This window comes from Odontesthes bonariensis, chromosome 5 (assembly GCF_027942865.1).
Source record: "Odontesthes bonariensis isolate fOdoBon6 chromosome 5, fOdoBon6.hap1, whole genome shotgun sequence".
Classification (NCBI taxonomy): Eukaryota; Metazoa; Chordata; class Actinopteri; order Atheriniformes; family Atherinopsidae; genus Odontesthes; species Odontesthes bonariensis.
In genome coordinates, this window is record NC_134510.1 from 16,120,499 (window position 1) to 16,140,298 (window position 19,800).

At 41.7% G+C, this 19,800-nt stretch overlaps 2 protein-coding genes across 3 annotated transcripts; both read right to left on the bottom strand.

The window, feature by feature from the left end:
- Positions 1–12,515: 12,515 nt before the first annotated feature.
- On the bottom strand, positions 12,516–14,704 carry lratd2b (LRAT domain containing 2b). Of its 2 annotated transcripts, none has more exons than XM_075466595.1 (2): positions 14,493–14,704; positions 12,516–14,221 (listed from the first exon to the last, which is right to left on the bottom strand). In XM_075466595.1, exon 2 carries the CDS (start codon positions 14,023–14,025, stop codon positions 13,198–13,200), a length of 828 nt encoding a protein of 275 aa, XP_075322710.1. In that variant the 5' UTR covers positions 14,026–14,221; positions 14,493–14,704; the 3' UTR covers positions 12,516–13,197. The 2 variants fall into 2 exon arrangements, with proteins under 2 accessions (XP_075322710.1, XP_075322711.1); XM_075466596.1 differs by lacking the exon at positions 14,493–14,704 and adding an exon at positions 14,345–14,485.
- Positions 14,705–16,725: 2,021 nt separating this feature from the next.
- nsmce2 (NSE2 SUMO ligase component of SMC5/6 complex) lies at positions 16,726–19,767 on the bottom strand. The gene is made up of 6 exons (XM_075466597.1): positions 19,385–19,767; positions 18,908–19,020; positions 18,499–18,652; positions 17,789–17,880; positions 17,474–17,580; positions 16,726–16,858 (listed from the first exon to the last, which is right to left on the bottom strand). Exons 1-6 carry the CDS (start codon positions 19,497–19,499, stop codon positions 16,750–16,752), a joined length of 690 nt encoding a protein of 229 aa, XP_075322712.1. The 5' UTR covers positions 19,500–19,767; the 3' UTR covers positions 16,726–16,749.
- Positions 19,768–19,800: the final 33 nt, after the last annotated feature.

The window sequence follows — 19,800 nt, forward strand, 5'->3', positions numbered from 1 at the left end:
CCAAGAGAGCCCATGCTTAAAAATCATTTTTAATGTCATCATCTTGAAATCACCCTAAGAAGTCATTCATATCATAATCTCAACAAAGCAAAGTGATAAAGGGTTCATTATCTCGTTATCATTTATAGAAAAACGGGTTAATGTCGTTTATTAGTTCGGCAGAGTAAAGTTTGTTTTCCCTGCAGCTCCTGAAGGAGTTGGTTGAATTCTTATCTATGCCTGCAGACGTCACTGTTAAGAGCAAACATTTACTGAACTCAATGCAGCTAACAGAATTACGCACACATGCCTTGACTAAATGTAATAGATCCTCTCAAACGTTCATGATAGTGATCACGAATTATGAAATTTGGTTTTAAAGTAGGAACCACTCATTTTTGAGCTCACTGTGATCAAACTATAATCTCAAGAAACCAAAGTTGGTTTTCTCACAATTACAAGTACTGTATGTTTTTAACCTCAAAAAGACGAAAGGCCGATTTCTCAAGATAAACTTGTTAGCGTGTGAAAACAACAAAAACAAAAAAAATCAACTCGTTATCCAGGAGATAATGGCATGAAAATGAATGATTGCAGGCAAGGTTGCTCTAAACTTCCATAACTCTATCTCATACTTTACGAAGTTCCTGCCAAACAAAAATACTGTGTTGTGGTGTATGCTTAGGGGGAAGCTGCCAGATCTTTCAATGATATCTGCACCAGACACAGACTACTGCATATGCAACCGCATTAGAGCAGTTACACTATGCAGCAGCATTCCCAAAGCAGACAACAAGACAGAAACAGACAAAAAGTGTTTTAAAAAACTGTGTAATGAAAAAAAAGCAGAAAGAAATAAGCTGTTATATGATACAGTTTGTTTCCATACTGTTAAATTCTTTCTTTTACAGAGCTGATGTGCGGCACATGTTGCTGGTTGTTCTGAAGTTGCATTGTTTCACTTGCTCATGAAGCTGCGTTATGTTATGCTCGTGTGTTGTTAATTGTGAGACTGAAGCATGTGTCACTGATTGCTAATATGATTACGCTGACCTGCGTATGATAATGGTGAGATACAAATAATACAACAACAGACAAAAGGAAGGCTGGCTGTACACTGAACAGCAAGCTTAATATCTGCCGCATTCCAATGATAAGAATGGTATAAAGGATTGTGAACTACTTCATTAATCTGTAGGAACTAAACTTTGAAAATGTTCTTGTGACGTCTGAGGTTGCACAACACTGGGGTGCAGTACTGCTGCACTGAGATAGAAGTATCTGTATGTGTGACAACAGTTTAGAGCCTAAATGTAGAAAAATGCAATTCTTTATTCCATGCACTACTCCTACTCACAGAGACAGTCAGCATGGCAAACAACACAGGCAAGAGTAAAAACAGGGCAAAGTCTATGGATAAGTCCGAAAGTGATCTGGCAGAGTGGACAAAACGCTGATTGAACAAAGGTATTGAGGGAAAACTGGTATGAAATTAAACAAGCGATCAAAGAAAAGTGTATGTAAAAGTGCACGAGACCAAAACATTTAGAAATGAAACAGGAAGCTGCCAACAAAACCCAAACCACAGCAGTGAACAAACATGATGTAATTATTTTTGCTTGCTTGTGTTGTTTTTCTATAATTGTGGAGTCTGAACACAGGGAGCCCACTGTATTTGTGGGGTCTGATAGCTTTCTGGAGACCAAAATGGTGGATCCCATGGGTTTTTTTTCATGGTCAAAACTTGACGTTAAGGTTTGGCAGTAAGTTGTTATGGTTCAGATTGTAGTAAAAAAGGTGCTTGGTAATGTATTATATCAATGTTGGGACCTGATGAAAACCAAAAAACAAGAACACGTGTCTGTGTTTCATTCCATTAGAGATAGCTACACGGGGTCATTGATTTTGTCAGGTCTGAGGATAAACATAACATAAACATGCTGTGAGGAAGGAAAGAAGCATTTTTTCGGTGTTGCCCTGCGTGTGTATGTCTCTATACGACTCGCACTCAAGTTGTTTTGGAGAAGAGGCATTTGTTGCAAAGGCATCCCTGCTTCCTACTGTGAGAAAACCCATAACCCACTCAGGTACAACTGTGTCTGAAATACCACACCTTGTGGCTGTGTATTGTATCCCACCATTGTCCTGAGAGATCCCCTGAGCTTCTCAAGGATATGTGAGTGTATATCTTGCCTGTGAATGAACAAAGACATTTGTGAGCCGGTATATGCATGAAGAATGAAGAATTTAAAACAACATGTGCAGTTGTGTAAAGTCTCTCAAATTGATGTCACGCAGAGGAGCCTTGTTACAATTATTTGCTTCTGTGCTCTTGTCAAAGGTGCACTGGATGTACCTGCATTCACTGTGACAGGTGCATAGAAGAATTAAATTTACAAGAAGAAACTCTCACAGCAAAAAAACTGCAATAACCAAAAAAAAAAAAATCCAGTTTCTTGTAATCACTATGATGATGTACGAGGCAAAATCCCAGAAAGGTTTTGATATTGAAAGTCATAATAACAAGCTGTAGTAATTCTAACTCAGCTTAATTGCTTCTTTGGTGTCAACACAATTTGTTAAAAATGGAACCAGGGGCTTTGTTGAAAAATAAATCTCAAAGGCTGACCTTAAAGGGGAAGCATTAGAGTCTCTTCAGAGCAAACACTCAGGCTTGGGAAGGCAATGGAGTAGTCATTACTGCCTCCCATTTTCATATTGAGATTTTAATCATCAGCAATAGTATTTCTGATTGATTCGTGTGTGTGGTGGTGTGTGTGTGTATGTGTGTGTGGGGGTATCTGTGCACATGGGGGGTTGTAATACATCTTTGTAATTAGTCTCATAATTATAAGGCAATAAACTTCGGTACACATGGGATATCCATCTCTTGGATGCTGCAATTACCCTGCTGAAATGTGTTACTGTGACAAATCTCGAAGAGGCAAAAAGCAGCTCTGCACTGTTAAAACAACACACTGAACACTGACTTTGTTCAGTTTGGGGTGTACAAATGTGTGTGGGGTGCATAAATATGTCAACACAAGGTGTTTTCATCGTTTATATATGCTGCTTCCTGAAATGAACATGGTGTTGGTTTATCCTGATTTAAATTACCTTTGTGTTGCATGTTCATTTGCTATAGCCTTTTTTTCAAATACTGTCTAAACCCCACATCTTCAAATGCTGACGCTCCGGCAACTCGTCCTTGAGTTCCTGACAATCTGGTGGAAGTGGTAATATCAGACACAACCACAGAGTGAGTCTAAATTGGCTTTTCCTCTATTAGCTCCAACAGTGCCTCATTATCAGAAGCCAAGATCTAGCCTGCAGGGCCAGACCTCTGCTACTCTGCCACCTACTAGTTAGCTCACACACAGTCATGCACTGACCACACAGGTATGTACAAGCACGTAGTGTTGTTCTCACTGTCTCGCTCCCTCGGAAACAACTGCTCCCATTTCCATGTCTTTGATTTAACCAGCAGGTTGTTCAGGTCACCACTGAGCACATCTGCTTCCATAGCAGACACCCACGAAGGATGATGGGATGCTTATCAGATGGAGGGGAAATAGGAAGTCACTGTTCTTTCTATTGGTGAGCAGCTTTGCAAAGCAGATTTGGTTAGGTTTTGTCAGGACAATATGAGGGGGGAAATGCCAAACAAGTCTTTCAGTATAAAGAGCAGTGATTTAGTTGATTAAAAATGAATATGGGTCACGAGTGCACACACATGCATACACATACACTGGTAGAGCAGTGAAACATCAATAAATTATCAACCACTCATACACATGCTTGGGGCATGTAAATTAACCCTGAGGAAAGGTTATGCCATAACACAGGCGTCATGCCTGAAAGTCATACTCTTGTATACTAATGGATCTTTGATTAATTCCTAAATATGTTTTATTTTTTATTAAAGTGTAACATGCTGATTAACCACCCCACTGACAAAGAATGTCGGGACCTTCAGACCACATAATGAGGCTTATGGGTGTTAGCAGAACCGAGGATTAGGAACAAAAAGGAGAACCAGTGAAGAACTGAGCTGATGTGCTGGTGACTTAAAAAAAACAACTTACTGACCAACTTACCAACTTACCAACTAAGCAGAGCCATTTAGCTTAAATAAATCCTCATTCCAACTTAAAAAAATAATGTGTTAGTGTGGACAATGCCTGATACCTGCTACCTTTGAACGTAGCATGTGCATTAGGTTAGCATGAGTTGCCATAAAAATGTGGAAATGTGAAAACTTGCCCAAGTTTGTCACGTTTAAAAAAAAAACTTATGCTTTCAGTTTTATTCTAAGCAAAATGCAGCCTCTCGCCTAATTTAGGTCGACTAAACTAAATTAAAGACCCTTTCCCACAAGTGAAAAAAAAAAAATACTAACATCTGCTAAGTTCTGGCTTTTGAGTATAATGTGAAAGTGTTTTGACATTCAGTCCCATGTTAAGTGACTCTACTCTAGTTGGGGTATTAGTCAGCTACAGCTCCAATCAGCATTAAAGGGATTACAACACTCTGGTGCACACGCTAATTTTCGTAAGGGTGCTGCACTCAAGAGTTGGGTCCGGCTCATTGTTTCTTTAAAGGGATACGCCACCCCCAGGCCAAATTTAGTGTATCCCGCATTCCCGAGACATAAATAAGTGTGTGGGAGCGTTTTCCTGGCGACCCAGGCATTGTCCGAATCTCACAGCACTGACCACTGCTTGGTTTCGCGTAATACCTCCATGCTTGCGTCGCCGATCGAAATATTTCTCCGCTCAACCTCTGTTTCGAACACAGATGGGACAGTGGGGGTGGGGATTCCCAATAACGTAGCGGGGAGTGTGCGTCGGCTGTGTTGTCCGCACCAGAAACTAGTTCCCAAACCGACATGAGCAAACCAAGCCTTCCGTGTTGATTTACACAGTCATTTGCACTCGATGTGAAAGTACACCACTCACACAGTAATTAGAAGGTAAATCAAGTAGATTAATTCACGTTGGGCGAAATATTTCGATTGGCGACGCTAGCATGGAGGTATTACGCGAAACCAAGCAGTGGTCAGTGCTGTGAGATTCGGACAATGCCTGGGTCGCCAGGAAAACGCTCCCACACACTTATTTATGTCTCGGGAATGCGGGGATACACTTAATTTGGCCTGGGGGTGGCATATCCCTTTAAAGAAGCACACATTTACTGTAACTGTAACTTAATTTCGTTGTCTAATGTATATTTTTTATACTATTTGTGCAATGACAATAAAACTGAACTGAACTGAACATTTACAGACCGTAACATCTTACATGGAGGCTACCTTTATGTTGTTAAGCCCATGGGAGAAAGTAGATGTAAATGGATGTAAGTCTGGTTCTGTATGTTGCAGCCCACAGAACAGTGAGGGCTCTACTAATACTGGCAGTGGGAAGGGTTGTTTTAGCATCTGTAGGCAGACATTAAAAAGAAAAGAAAAAGCATCAAAACACCAAACTTTGGGTGTAAAAACAGCAGGAACAGTTTTCTCTGAAACACCTGATCTACAATCTGCAATTCAAAATATTTTTCTGCTTAAAGCATGAAATGTTTCTCAGTGAAGCTAGCACAAGAAGAGGAAGTACAAGAGGAAGTTGAGAAAGACACAAAGGTGAGGAGCAGTAGAAAATATTACTTCAGCCCTGACAACTAGAGTGGTAAAGCACAGGAGCACCAACATGAGTTAAAATGACAGAATATGAGTCCCTGGCACCAGGGAGGAAGGTTTGAAGATAGTTAATCAATGAGTCCTAATGCCAAGTGAAGTAAACGCCACAAACTGACATAGTATTTTTAATAGTCTAATCTAGTTATCCATTTAGTGATTTGATGTTCTCTGCTATGTACATGGTGAATGTCAACATGAACAAGGGAATCATTGAGAGAAATAATAAGCAATTTCTCCACTTATGTAACATCATCCATATAAAAAGGCCTACAACTGTAGAGCTATCTAGATTTGACTCACTGCTAAATTGAAATTGTAAGATATTGAGTATGTTTACTTGCACAATGTAAAGTAACTAAAGCTGAGGATACAAGGCAGGAAATCCTGTGATGACTCAGAATGAGATGAATGTTGATTGCTGCTGAATCAGTCTGTCATAAATAACTGAACTGACAAACAGGTCAAAGAGCTCCAAGGCAACATTTCTCAGTCACATCTCAGTTCAAGTTTGAGGGTAAAGTAGTGACGGTTGTTTCTGTGCTTTCTCTCTCAGGTCATTACCCAAGGTCCTTACCCTTTTCTATCTATCTTTTCTTCTGTCCTCTATTCATTCATCCATCCATCATTATCCAGAGAACAGGGTCAGTTTTGTTTCCTCTGGCTCTTTCTTGTTTTCTGGTTCTGCTTATGTAAACCAGACATCCTCGGCTGACCGGACATGACAGCTCAAGCCACAATAGTGGCTGATTCCATTCTAGGGAGCTACTCATCAGCCCCTGTTGTCCATGTACGAACACTTTACCTCCAGTCAGATCTAATCAGAGACATTGTTAACACTGTCTCACACAGCTATCCTTACACTTTGTATCTTCCCAGCCTCATTTGCTCTATTGTCTTGTTTCCTTGTTATTTCCTTTAAGCCACCATGATTTCTTGAAACTGATCACCGCTTCCCCAGCTCTAGCTTTTAACAATGGCTTTACCTTCACAGTCTACTGCTCTGCCCTGAGAAACCACATTTGTCAAAGAAAGAGAAAGAAGCCACGTGGGAAGACTGGGCTTTCTTGTGCTATCGCATACACACTAAACTTAATATAATTTTGTGTAAAACAAGAGTGTGGGAATGTTGTTTTTAAAAGGAGAGGAAGCTTTAGAACTCCATGGAACTGGGGAGGGGATGGACTTTGCCATTGTTCTGCTGAACAAACAAACGATCATCCAACATCCGGACAAGAAAGAATCCCAGCCCAGTGCCGGTCTGAGACCAACAGTAAACACAGCCCAGACTGTGTCAAACTGGTGGGAGCTCCATTTAAATGATTAACTCACTGCAAATATGTGTGGCTAGACAAAGTCAATGTGCAGAAACAAGAAAAGCTGTGCAAGTTGCCGCACTTTGGATTGATGACTAATAATGAATGCAGTGCAGTTAATTTTGGAGTTACAACAGTAAGAGTTTTGGGGTTTCATTATTGTCTCTCCACCCACAGGAAATGGAAATGTCTCACATAAACATGATTCAGGTGAGTGGGCAGTGAAAATACCCTGCCAAACACAGCACTCTGTCCCAGTCTATGGCAGATGAGTTTTTAGGCAGCCAAACACATCCATACTGTCACTGTTAACTATCAACACGACAGGGAAATGGCTTAGCTTTCAAATCAAGCTCGTGATCATATCAATACACCTAAAACAAATGCTAATCAAAAGCTGGCACAATCTTTTTCCCCACCTTATCTCACAGACACACTCTTTCCCCCAAGCAGCTGTTCATAAATCCAATTCTTTAATGGTTAAAGAGCTATCCTATACTGGCAAAAACCTTAGCAGTTCAAAGTACCTCTTTGAGCAGCAGAGGTGTGTGGTAGCAATCAAATAAAACCCCTTAGGTAAGATGCAAACACCAAATTATAAAGTGTATAACTTGAAATTTTTAAATGCCCTTAAAAACTGTCCTTTGGAGCACACAATGTTTGTCCCACATGGATAACAATCTAGCTGTAGCTCAAGGCCACGTCCAAAAAACGGTCCCACTTCCTGTAGGCCTGTCAGATACAATCACTCTTCTAAAGTTCAAACGTACAGCATTTGGGAGAGAGAAGTGTTCATAATGGCATTTTCTAAACACAGGGTCGGTTTGAACTTTGGCCAGTTTCGCTTAAAGGCCTTCATCTAAGCCCCGGAAAGAAAGCATGTCAGACTTTTTGGCCAGTCAGCTGACATGGACGAGCCAACAAGTCAATATAAAAGCTCCATCCAGGTCTTACACTTTTTGGTTGACAGTGGAAGCGGACTTTGAAATGGATTACACTTTATTTAGTGTGTTTACAGGTGGCTTTAGTGGCCTTTTTCTGCTGTAGTTTAAATTGTGTTTGGGATGGTTGGAGGCTTGTGGACGAGGATCTGTTCTTTGCTTTTTGGGTTTTTCCTTTGACCTTCAGTGTGTGAGCATTTCCAGGGCCAGCCATAGAGTTCTGCATAGTTACAAAACCACACTGAATACCCACGGGATACATTGCTGCTGACCTGCCTGAAAGGCAAACACTCTTTGTCAGTGGGGTGGTTCATCAGCATGTTACACTTTAATAAAAAATAAAACATATTTAGGAATTAATCAATGATTCATTAGTATACAAGAGTATGACTTTCAGGCATGACGCCTGTGTTATGGCACAACCTTTCCTCTGTGTTAATTTACATGCCTCAAGCATGTGTATGAGTGGTTGATAATTTGTTGATGTTTCACTGCTCTACCAGTGTATGTGTATGCATGTGTGCGCACTAGTGACCCATATTAATTTTTTATCAACTAAATCACTGCTCTTTATACTGAAAGACTTTTCCATTTCTACCCTCATGTCTCATACAAAAAGAGTCGTTACATCACACTCTGTTATCTCTGAACAATCAGCTCACTTGTCGGAGCAGACTGAGCATTTTCAGGAAGGATGCCTTAAAAGGACAAGAGCTAAAATTCAGCATTTTAATTCAAGTCTGCATGAAGGTTTCCGGACGCAAGAAATATGTCAATTGTGTACTGTATGTTCCCTGCCATGTGGTTTTTCCTCCTAGCCATAGGCAGGTTTTTTATGCCATGTACTGTTTTTATATGATTAACCATGTGGCTTTGATGCATAAAAAGAGGGGAAAACAGCGGTGACAGGACTTACCACAGGCTGAAACTGTGATAGCAAAGGTTAAACAATAGGAGAACAACAGTTTCCAGCAGGACTCTAACCCTGTGCTGTGAGCATATGTTGAAAGACTAAAAAGATCTGATTGCAATGTGAATAAATACCACGCTGCTTCCAGCATCGTTGCTCATTTATTTAAGCTTTTCATGTAATTTTATGCCATTAATATAATTTGCCAAATGGTCATGATTAGATTAAAGTACACGGAGCGTCATCATCTCACTGTGAAATGACACAAAATCATCAACAAAAAGATATCGTGTTATAAAACGTCACATATTTTGACACCAGGCTTGGAGGTCTTATCCTTGACAGCAAGTGTTGTGCAATGATGTGAAAACTGTGTTGTAATGACATGTGGCACCAGTTGGCATATTCTCAAATTCCCAAGACCAGGCTGCGGAGACTTATCTACCACAACAGTCTACCTTCCTATAATAACTTGCTTGTTGGTTGATAGCAGTGGTGCTTGTACATCACCACAACAACTGTGTATATGTTCCAAAATAAAAATAAAAAGACCCATAAAATATGCTGTTTTTACATCAAAAGTGGCATGTTTAAAAAGTTATTTTACATTAGGGGGACCCTGCTAAAACAAGCCAATCCAATTACTTTTAATAGGCAGTAATAGCATTTTTATTTTCAGTGATCTGAGGGCAACAGGCGGTCGTTATCTTCCAGGGGATAAACCTATAACTACAACATCATGATGGGATGGCATTACACTGCATCCTGCAGGCTGTGTTGAACTCCAGTTTCTAATAATCAGTATATTCTAGGATACTTATACTAGTTTATTATCTTTTTTTAATGGGTTTGTAGACAAGAACCACAAACAGTGGTAGAGAGAGTGAGCTGCAAGCAGTCCCACGCATGGTAAAATGGATCAATCTCTTTTCTTCTCTTTTTGTCCATAGGTTTTTGCCCCAACCTTAGCATCCTCTGAGAAAATGAACATGTGCACCCGGGTGTTGAATTCCCATTGGTGCTGCGCCGCGCTTGAGCCAATAAAAGCCTGCGACTACTGCAGTTTCACGCAAAATTAAATGCTGAATAAACACTTTGAAAAAGCCGTGTTCTTGCAGGTGTTAGTTGTTGTTGTTTTTACCTGACTAAAGGGGGTTGTGAGAACATATGTAGATAAAAAGAAAACTTAAAAACCTACATGTATGTAAATGTAAATGCAACGCACATTATGATACTGAACACAAAAATAACAGAGAAGCAGAGTGTCACAGCTTATTGTAAATCAGTCACACGTCGACTGTTGCATTACATTGAATTGGAGAATAAGTGCACACCCTGGAGTCCCATTTGGCCACTGGCCACTTCAAGCAACTTCGCCTTGAAATACTGTTACGCTGTTTCCTGCTTGCACTCTCAGTTTTGATGGAGTTCAACACATTCCAACCTACTTGGTTAAGGCAAGGTATTTTAAAAATGATAGTTATGGTTAGAAAAACATCATGGCTCGCATTAAAACGGACCCTCTTATAATGTAATGCTTCAAAATGTCCTTTTCCTGGATTATTGGCCGCACACAAAACATGCTGGACACACACACCAGAGTTCCTATCTGAAATTTGAAAGTCAGGCTAGATGGCACAAAAATACAGCTTCTGTCTTCATCAGCACTAATGCAGAGTTTCCTGCTACATGAGTATTTAATGTTTTTCCAAGCGACTGTGCTGGTGTTTTCCTGGCGACTGGGTTTCAGACGGAAGGGGACAAGAGGTGTTGTACAGTTAGTAATAAAACATTTTTAAAAAGAAAGTATGTTTTTAAACCCAACTTAAAGACTCAAAGTTAATGATGATGGAGACCAGCTTAACTGCAGGTCTTTTATCATTAGAAAAAAAAAAAAAAAAAAGAGGCAACCAACCTCTCGCTTCAGCAGCCTTGTGTGTGGCCAGTTTTACACCTTCTTACCTATCAACAAATTATTGTAAAACAGCCTCCAAAGGGTTTTAGGAGCATACCAACAAAGGTTATGAAGACTACAAACAAACAAATACAAGCGTTACTTTCAGGTTTTTCTAAGAATTATTAGTCCTCGTGTTTTATAATGAAGAAAACACATTCAGCACGTTCTCAGGAGCACACATCAGGGTCTTTTGATGAGGAACCAAAATTTTGTTTTAGAAGGAAACGCCATGGGGCAGCTTTAAAAATTTCACAAGCTTACAAAATGCTCAACAGAACAGGACTAAAATCTATCTGAATGCAGATGACGACCTGATGGCTTCCTCTTCCGCTGCTTCTTCTTTTAAAAAAAAAAAAAGAAAAAAGCTTTTCAGTTTCTCAAAGGCTCTGTCTACACTCAGTGTAGAGAGGGCAGAAAACCCGCAAATGTGTGCAGAGTAAATCTTATTGAAAGGAATATTTGATGTATGAGTAATTCATTTCTGCTTTGTCACACATTATGAAAAATGTGAGTTAATATTCACAATTACACAATGCCACTAGCAGTTGCTTTAATGATGTGTGCCTCAGTGCTCTTCTGACTCTGCGTGGTGCTAAGAAAATAAGACGGATTATAATAAATATGCATCACCCACAATTCATGTTTCATCACCGTAGCAGACCCCAGAGATTTGAAGAAATGCTTATGTGACCGGCACCAGTGGGACCTTACCTGCCACAGAATGACTACAGCACTATCTCCGAGCAAATATCACCTGAGGAAAATGCTCAGGCCAAAGCTTCCGAGTGGCTATGAGGGCTGTGATCATCAGCGTATTTAGCTTATACACAGAAGGAGAGAAAAAAAAAAAACGTGCAGTTCAAAACAACATCAGAGCGTGCTGTAAAATCCAATGCAACCTCGGCACGTGAACATACTGCAAAGTGTTTTATGGGCACTGTTTGGTTTTTTTTGACACTGGCATTTAAATGATTTCAATTATCTCAACTTTGCATCCGTTTCATGTTGAAATATGACGCAGTATGTAATCTACTCCTTTTCTTTTTCAATATTATGAAACTACATGAGCAGCAATTACATTCTATGTTAGTTTCTTTTATTGTATCTTTAAAATAATAATAATCAAAGTATGTGTGATTTGGCTAGAAGTTAATCCTCACCCATTTGTTGGTGTACAAAACCTTCTCAGTAAATCTAATGAGTGCTATAGTTCACGGTATAGCAATGGATGTCAAAATATGGATCAAACCATTTTTTTTTTTTTTTTTAGCCTGTGGCTAAACTTTCAAAAATGACTTATCTTCAGTGAGCAGAGGTGTAAACAAAACAAAATGCCCAACATGTCTGCAACTCATCTTGACACAAGTGGGGGGAAAAAATGCAGGTTTTTTAAATCGTTTCAGCGAGCTGCTGGTGTGAGACGAATATTTAGATCAATACTGGCAGCAACTAGAACTTCAGTTGTAAGGTAGCCAACATTCACCCCCTTGAGACGACAAATATCTTACCAGTTTGAACAAGAAGAGCCGTGGCTCCTCCAGGATGAGAAAATGCTTTCAAATCATCAAATGCTGAACAAACAATGCCGTATTCAGAATACAGGATGACCTTCCTTTTTTACTTAAGGTTGGAAATTATTGATGAGCACTGTACCAACATTCCCATTAGACACTGAAAAGGTCAGCTGAAACCCTTCACTGAAAAAGAAGTTTAAAGAAGCTTTTTACTCTTCAAATATATATATATTTATTTCCACAAGTCTTCATACAAACATCTGTTTTTCCAAAAATAGAAACTGTTGAAAATGTTGGATCGTTAAAGGTGCACAGTCATGGCTATGAACAGTGTCCACTGGTAAAGCTGTGATATAATAAAGCAACACAAGGGAATCCTCACTGAGACAATAATCACAATAAGAGCTACAAGTTGCCTCTCTTCTACTCTGTATTACTCTCCAACACCTGAGTTTGACTGGGGCAAGCACTTTCAGTACTGCTAGGTAAAAGTACAGGGAAGGGGTGTCTGTCTGTCCACGGTGCAAAGATTCGTTGGGTTAGAAAAATAATTACGGGCAATTCAATTCAGACTTCTTCCCTTAATGATTGGGCTGCAGGTGGAGCTCTGATGCAAAGGTATTCATCCCATTAAGTCACTTATTATTGCATCTACAAAGTAAAATCGTATAAAGGACTTGAAACACCCTCTAAATCTGCACATATGCTGCCAGAGTGGCACATCAACACATGCTGATGGACAAAGCTCCTGACTGGTTTACCGGTAAAACAGTGCTCCCCCACTGACAGGCATATGCCCTCTTTTTAAGCACTCACACGCGCATTTCCATCGAGCCACTCCTTTAACCAAACGTTCAAACCCTCACCGGATGGCCGGAACTACTACTATCAATTTACAAATTGCTCCTCTTTGATTTCATGTGTGGCATTCAAATGGTTGGCCAGCTCTTGCATCACGGCACCTTTGCCGATCTGATCGTTCCTCCTCTTTTCCATGATCACGTCCTCTAGGCTCTGAAACTCCAGGACGTGGCTTTTCTTCTCAGAAAAGAGCAGCTTTAACCTGTACGGCTGCTTTCCGATCCTGATCTCCCCTCCGATTTTGAATTCCCGTTTGCCAAAGCGGCACCAGGCGGCAAAACACTCAGAGTTTCGCCAGCACAGCTCTCCGTCTCTGGAGCCAACGTGATCCAGGGCGTTACGCACGGTCACCTCCGGCGGGAGCGCGCGGTACCTGTAGAGGCAGTTCACTATTCTGCAGTGTTTGCCCTGGCTCACGTCGGTTAGAAAGTTGTTCTTTATCTCGGCTCGGTGCAAGTGAACCACCTGGAAGTCCCCGACGTAAACGGCCCAGTGCGGATACTGTCCAGTGGCGACGAACTCCAGCAGGTCTCCCGGTTTGCACTTGTTCAGGAGACTTTCCGGAGAGTAGGTGGCGGCTCCGGCGTTCCTCTCGTACACGCACTCCTCCCGGTAGTAGATCGCGCAGTCCAGCTCGTCCTGCGCATCGAAGGGCTTCTCTTCGTGATTCTCCGTTTGGCAGTCCGCTGGAAAGTGATTCAAATGATCGTCCTGATCGTCGTCGTCATCGTTCGAGAAGATATAAGATACACCGATCCTCGGTCCGTCGCCATCGCCGGGGTCGAACCCATTTGGGTCCGATGTTGGCACTTCGGCGTAATTTAAATGCGTTAGTTTTTCCACCTGATTCCCCATCTAAATAGAAACGTGGTTAAACTACACGGAGAAACAGGATCCACCTGTTTGGGGGGGGGGGGTGTTCTTTTGTTTGTTTTAGCGCTCACTTCAGGAGGAGACGTCTGAACTTAAATCCAAAGCGGTGGTGGCAGGCAGTAGCTAATCCATGTCCAGCTGTAGGTTCCGTTCTCAGTGGATCACCACCTGTGCAGACCTGTGGGGCAAATAAACAGGGCGGTAGCTTTAAGGGCGCCTTCGGGTGACACTGAAGGCAGACAAGGCACACAAGTTTAATTTAGGCTTAGCTGACATCCTCAACAGGTGTGACCCGACTCACCTGTTGGCTCACATTTCCAACAGAGCAGAATTGCATCACTGCCGCCCGTCATCTAACCCTGCTGCTGCTTATCAGTCTTCCTCATTTGTTCTCAAGTAAAACTCCTTTCGGCCACGTCAAGTAAACTCAGCAGACAGCCATCACTCACCTGTAGTTCAGCGCCTGTCTCTCTCCCTCTCTCCCTCCTGCCGTCACATCGGTGAGAGAAACTCGCAGCTGCTTCCTTCCCTGCGCGCTTTCCTGTTGATCTGTGCGGTTTACCCTGCTACAGACTGACTGTTGCATGAAGCACAGTGTTTGTTGCAGAGAAACTCGCCCAAGATCCAGCGACCGCTGGGAGGTGTTGTCATTTAAAGCAACAGCGAGCCCTAGTCAGTCTTCACTTCAAATAAATCTGTGAAGGGGGGGGGGGGGTGTCAGTGGAAATGTTCCCTCTTTTTTTTTTTTCTTGTCAGTCATTCCCTGAATCCAGATAAGTTTGAAATGATGTTGGGACATGTAATCATATCGCAGATAGTAAACAGAAGCCACGTGCGCGTAGTCACGACCGGTTTGAAGAAGTGTGACGCAAATTGAGGGCACAGTTTGAAAAAAGGTCAAACTTTGAGCAGAGAAGCGACCGCACTGTGTGAGTATAAAGAAGTCAGGTTTGCATGAGAATAGCTCATGGTGTCGCACAGCAACTGCCGGAAGGGGGAAACTTTGTGGAAACATATGCTCATTTTGAATTTGGCAAAAAAAGAGACTTTGGAAAGAGATAGCAACAGGCAAAAAAAAAAAAAAAAAGTTGTAAAACGCTTTAAAAATTGGGGGTTAAAAAGAGCAGTCAGGGACAGGATGTGTGGGCAAATAGTTCAACAATTTCTGAAAAGTTTTAATCGGAGTAAAATTGAAAAGAAGTTGCGTTTCATCACCTACCTCACAGAGTTCAGCTCTGTTCACAGTACACAACAGGATATGGATTAAAATATTACTAATACTTGTGATTGTCAGACCCCCAGACAGTAAAAAAAAAAAAAAAAAAGACACTATGCTGGAGTGGAAGTAGCAGCACGGCCAGATGAGCACTTCTGTACACATCATCAGTGAACACACTTCATCTCTACATCCACAAATGCAACTTAAAAACTGAGCAACCCAGTTAGAAAAGCCGGGACATTCTTTGGCCCCAACATGGAGACGCAGTGTACAACTGTCCCCCGGAATGATCAATCAAACATTTAAATTCCTCTTGGAAATCTTGCATATCACATCCTCGTGACTAAAGGGCAGAGGGGGAATCAGATTTTTTAAATTTTTTTATTGGCATCACATATCTTAAAAGTCAGCGTCTCCAATTGAATCAAGCAAACCTAACCGGGGGGGCGGCTGATATCTTGAAGGGGTTTGTTTTTCACACCATTGTCTGCCTGTGCAATGTTTGATTGAAATCCAGATGGTGACGATTCTGCATCCATCCAAAAAGCCTCAAAAGGTCCCACGCTAAATGCAACGCTGGTGTGGGGTTTGCACATTACACAAATACAAAGTGCTTAGCATGACTGTGCTGTGAAAGCAATTAGATTCGTTGAATGGTAATTCAAAATGAAGTAGAATTGGCAACTTAATGAGTCGACATTAGCCAGGCCTATTCGTTGCCAGTTAATTTCTTCGATGGCAAAATACTCTTAATGTTGCGTGACGCACTCGGAGCAAAGGAATAGCAAATATGAATTTGAAAAACGCCTGACGCAAATAAGGTTATTAAAAGATTAGCTTCACCTAGTTTCATCTCAACGCAGCCTTTGTTTGTTTCTCTGAGGAACAATGAGCCCCTCACAAGCAGGGGGAGATTGGATCATGTAAGAGCATTCCCGGAGAGGTGAAATAACTGCTTGTTTATGGCTCCTGCACATGCTGTAGCAGCGGTTATCTTTTATAGCAGGCACTGTTCCTGCTATCAGATCAGGGTCCCTTCCCTTAGAGACGGGAGCTCGCGAGTCAAAGATCTCACCAATTTTCATTCACAGACAGTACTAGGACTCACTGACCAGATGACTGTGTGGGAGAGGTGGTCACTGTTCTACCAGTAATCCCACACACAGGCCTGAGGCTGGGAATCTATACTGCACAGCTGGAGTCCATTTGTTTGGCGAGGACAACATGTAAACACTGCTCCCTTGTGGAGCAGCCAGCTCACTGCATCGCTTAGAGAACAATAGGAGAAATGTCAGTCATGGAGCGTGACTGCATTGATTTATGTCAATACCTGAGTCTTTTATTCACATCCAGTAAAAATGGAGAACACCGAAATCCCGCAGATGAAATCACTTATACAAGTCTTTAAATCAAAACAAGGATTCAGCACATAATAATAATAATAATAAAAAATGTTTACTGTAAAAAAAAAAAAAAAAGTAAGACTACTATGTCTTGTTTTGTCTCTTTTGGCTCTGGATCTTTCTTCTCAGCACCTGATCAGGAACGAGGTCCGCCTCTCTCACATCTGCGTTGCCGCAGCCCACCACAGGACAGCTGGAGGACGAAGGCGGAGAGAGAAGGTCAAGATGGATATACATAGATACAGGAATGTCTGATTTTTACCGTACAGCAACTTGTTTCACTTTTTACTGGCGTACGACTGTGCGCAACACATCGAGACGTGGGCAGATGCCCGGGGCCTGTAGTGCAGAGGAAGCTCAACACAACCAGTATGGCTCACACTAATTACAGACTGGATTTATGAACTCGTTGACATAACGCATGCTTTGATATGTATAATATCATATCATAGATATCGTTGATGACGTGAAATATAGGCACTCGAGGGCTGCTGATGGAGAGCTGCTCGCTCCAGGCGCAACAGGATTTCAGCAGTCGCACATGTAATCACTTTAAAGCAAAGGTACTGCGGCTGCAACTGAAACACAGCAACGACGGTGAGGACTCAGGAACAATGGAAAAGATTCTTTGAGGAGCAACTTTGGGATTTCATCAGTGTTCCTCCAGGACCAGCCGCAATTAATTTGATTCCAACATCAAAGCAGTAAAATGAAGAAATATGAATTTAAGCAAAGCAGCCGGCTGCTGGTCCCAGCTGCAAAACCTGACTCGACTCTCTTAACTGTTCTCCAAGGAAGAGCGTCTTACCGGCATTTCTTTTTCTGGCTCTTTTTTGTTTTGATCAGGCCCAGTATGGCTTCTTCTTCATAGTGGTGGTTACACTTCTTATTCTTCACTGGGTTCACCATTTCCACCTTGAATACAGAGGCACAGAGGTGCGTCACACAACAAACTCACGAGACCGCGAACAATATTTAGCTGCTGAAACATCGAGCACTGCAGAAATGAAGTGAGAACACAGAAATATTTTAAAATGGGAAAAACCAAGAGGATTGTGTTCACATTTGTATGAGGGTTAAAAATAAAAACAATAAAGGCTTTCACCATGCCGGGGTAATTTACCTGCGTGAGTGGGCAGGAGAAATTGACTTGGCTCTGTGTCACGGCAATGTCGTCGTCGAGCTCCTCCATGTTCTCCGCTGACTCCTGGTTGGCTGGAAACACAACAAACATGGGGCTGGTTTCCAAAAGTCCAATCACAGTGATAAAAGACGAGCTGGAACGTTGACAAGATGGCAGGGAAACATCCGACAGGCGGGGACGTGGGCTTAAATTATGTTCTTTTTACTGAGTGTAGCACTTCAGCAGCCATGGATTCAGACCAAAGATAAATGTTTTCCACAAAAAAAAGCAAGCCACCATCCACAAGCCCTTACTTAACCATTAAATGTGTGATAAAGTAGCATTCAGCCCACTCATGCACACATCAAGCAATCCTTTTTCAGACCACAGTTCACTTCCACAACGTCTAGTTTTGCTGCCTCACCACTGATTATGTTGCCAGCCTAAACTCCTCTGGAGGACTATGTTAAGATTATGCAGCGCAAGAAATTAGTATTTTACGCTTGTTTTTTTCCTTTTTTTTCAGAGAACCTCAAAACACAAGACAAGCAAACATTACAAGCAAGCATTGGCAAAAGGAACACTGGCTGACCCCAGACGTCCTCTCTTGGCTTCCATCAGTGACCACCACGTGTCCTTAACACCGCACTCAGTCTTAGAGTCTATCAGTTAAGATCATTCAGCCTCTCTCGTCTTTCCAAAGGCCGTACCTTGTTTAAGAGAGTTCTTGATGTTGTCTTTGAAAGCCACGACTTTCTGGTGACTGTGTAGTTCAGCATCCGAGAGTCTGGCGACCCTCTCTGAAAACTTCTCCTTCACTTTGTCAGAAAGGTTGAACATGGTCTCTGGCTGCTGTGCGGTAACCTACAGGAACAGAGTCGTGTTAAGCAGTGTCCTGGAAAAAAACAAAAAACTGGAAAATTTGATTCAGCACTTAAGTTTTCAAGTAAAACTCTAATGTCAAGAACAGCAACTACAGATGTAGAAACGACAGCAAGGGGAGTTCCAGCCTTACGTACAGTTCTCCCTGTATTGCCTCTTAGGTTTGATACCTTGATTTAGCACAGGGGTAAACTTGTTCTCCACTAAGATTGTTAGACCAGGACACTTAGCATTCACCTCTGATGTTACTTGTTGTACAGCATCAATGAAGAAATTAATCTCTCTGTCCAGCTTGGCACACTCCAGAATCATGGCCTCCATCTCCATGACGCCTGGATTCACCTCTTCATCTGAAACATAAGGGCACACACAGAGCTGGGAGTAGTATTAAGGAGCTTTACCAAAATAGGAAACAAAAAGACAAATCCATCTCTGTGACAACACTTCATTGCACATTAAAAAAAAAACTTACATTTAAAAGCTGATGTATCAGTAACTTGCTTGTAATGTACTTTTTAAGGTTACATCAAGCAGGGGGATCCCAGCAGGTACACCATCAGTGTATTATTGCACTAATGGTAAAATGTAGTTTAATAAAAGCAAACAGCAGAGAAATACTCAACTTTTCCCCCGCTGGCAAATATAATTGATGGCTTGAAACCGGAGAAACTGAAGGTATGAGAGTGTAAACCATAACGATTCTGTCATATTTACCTTGAGCTTCCACCAGGTCCATAGCCACATCTGTCACGATGTCCATCCCTGTCCCAATATCTCCCTGGAATGACTTTAGGCTCGAAAGTGTTCCGTGAACAGCGCTCAGAGACATTGCGAGGAGTCACTTTAATCTTTTATGACTACAGACACAAAGAGCAGGAACTCCAGTCCACTAGCTTACTCAACGTTAGCCGTTCTTGCTAACACCAACCGCCCCCTGCTTCTGCTCCGGCGAGCTGTTCACAGCGAGCTTCTCACGTCAAGGCCGAGAAGTGTCTTCAAACCGCTTGCTTTAAAGAAAATGCATTTGTGAAGATGACAAGTGAAAGTTTGAAACCATATCACCCGCGGAAAAACATGAACTGCAACAACGGCCAAGTATAAACTTCCGGGTGAGGTTTTTCAAAGTAAAC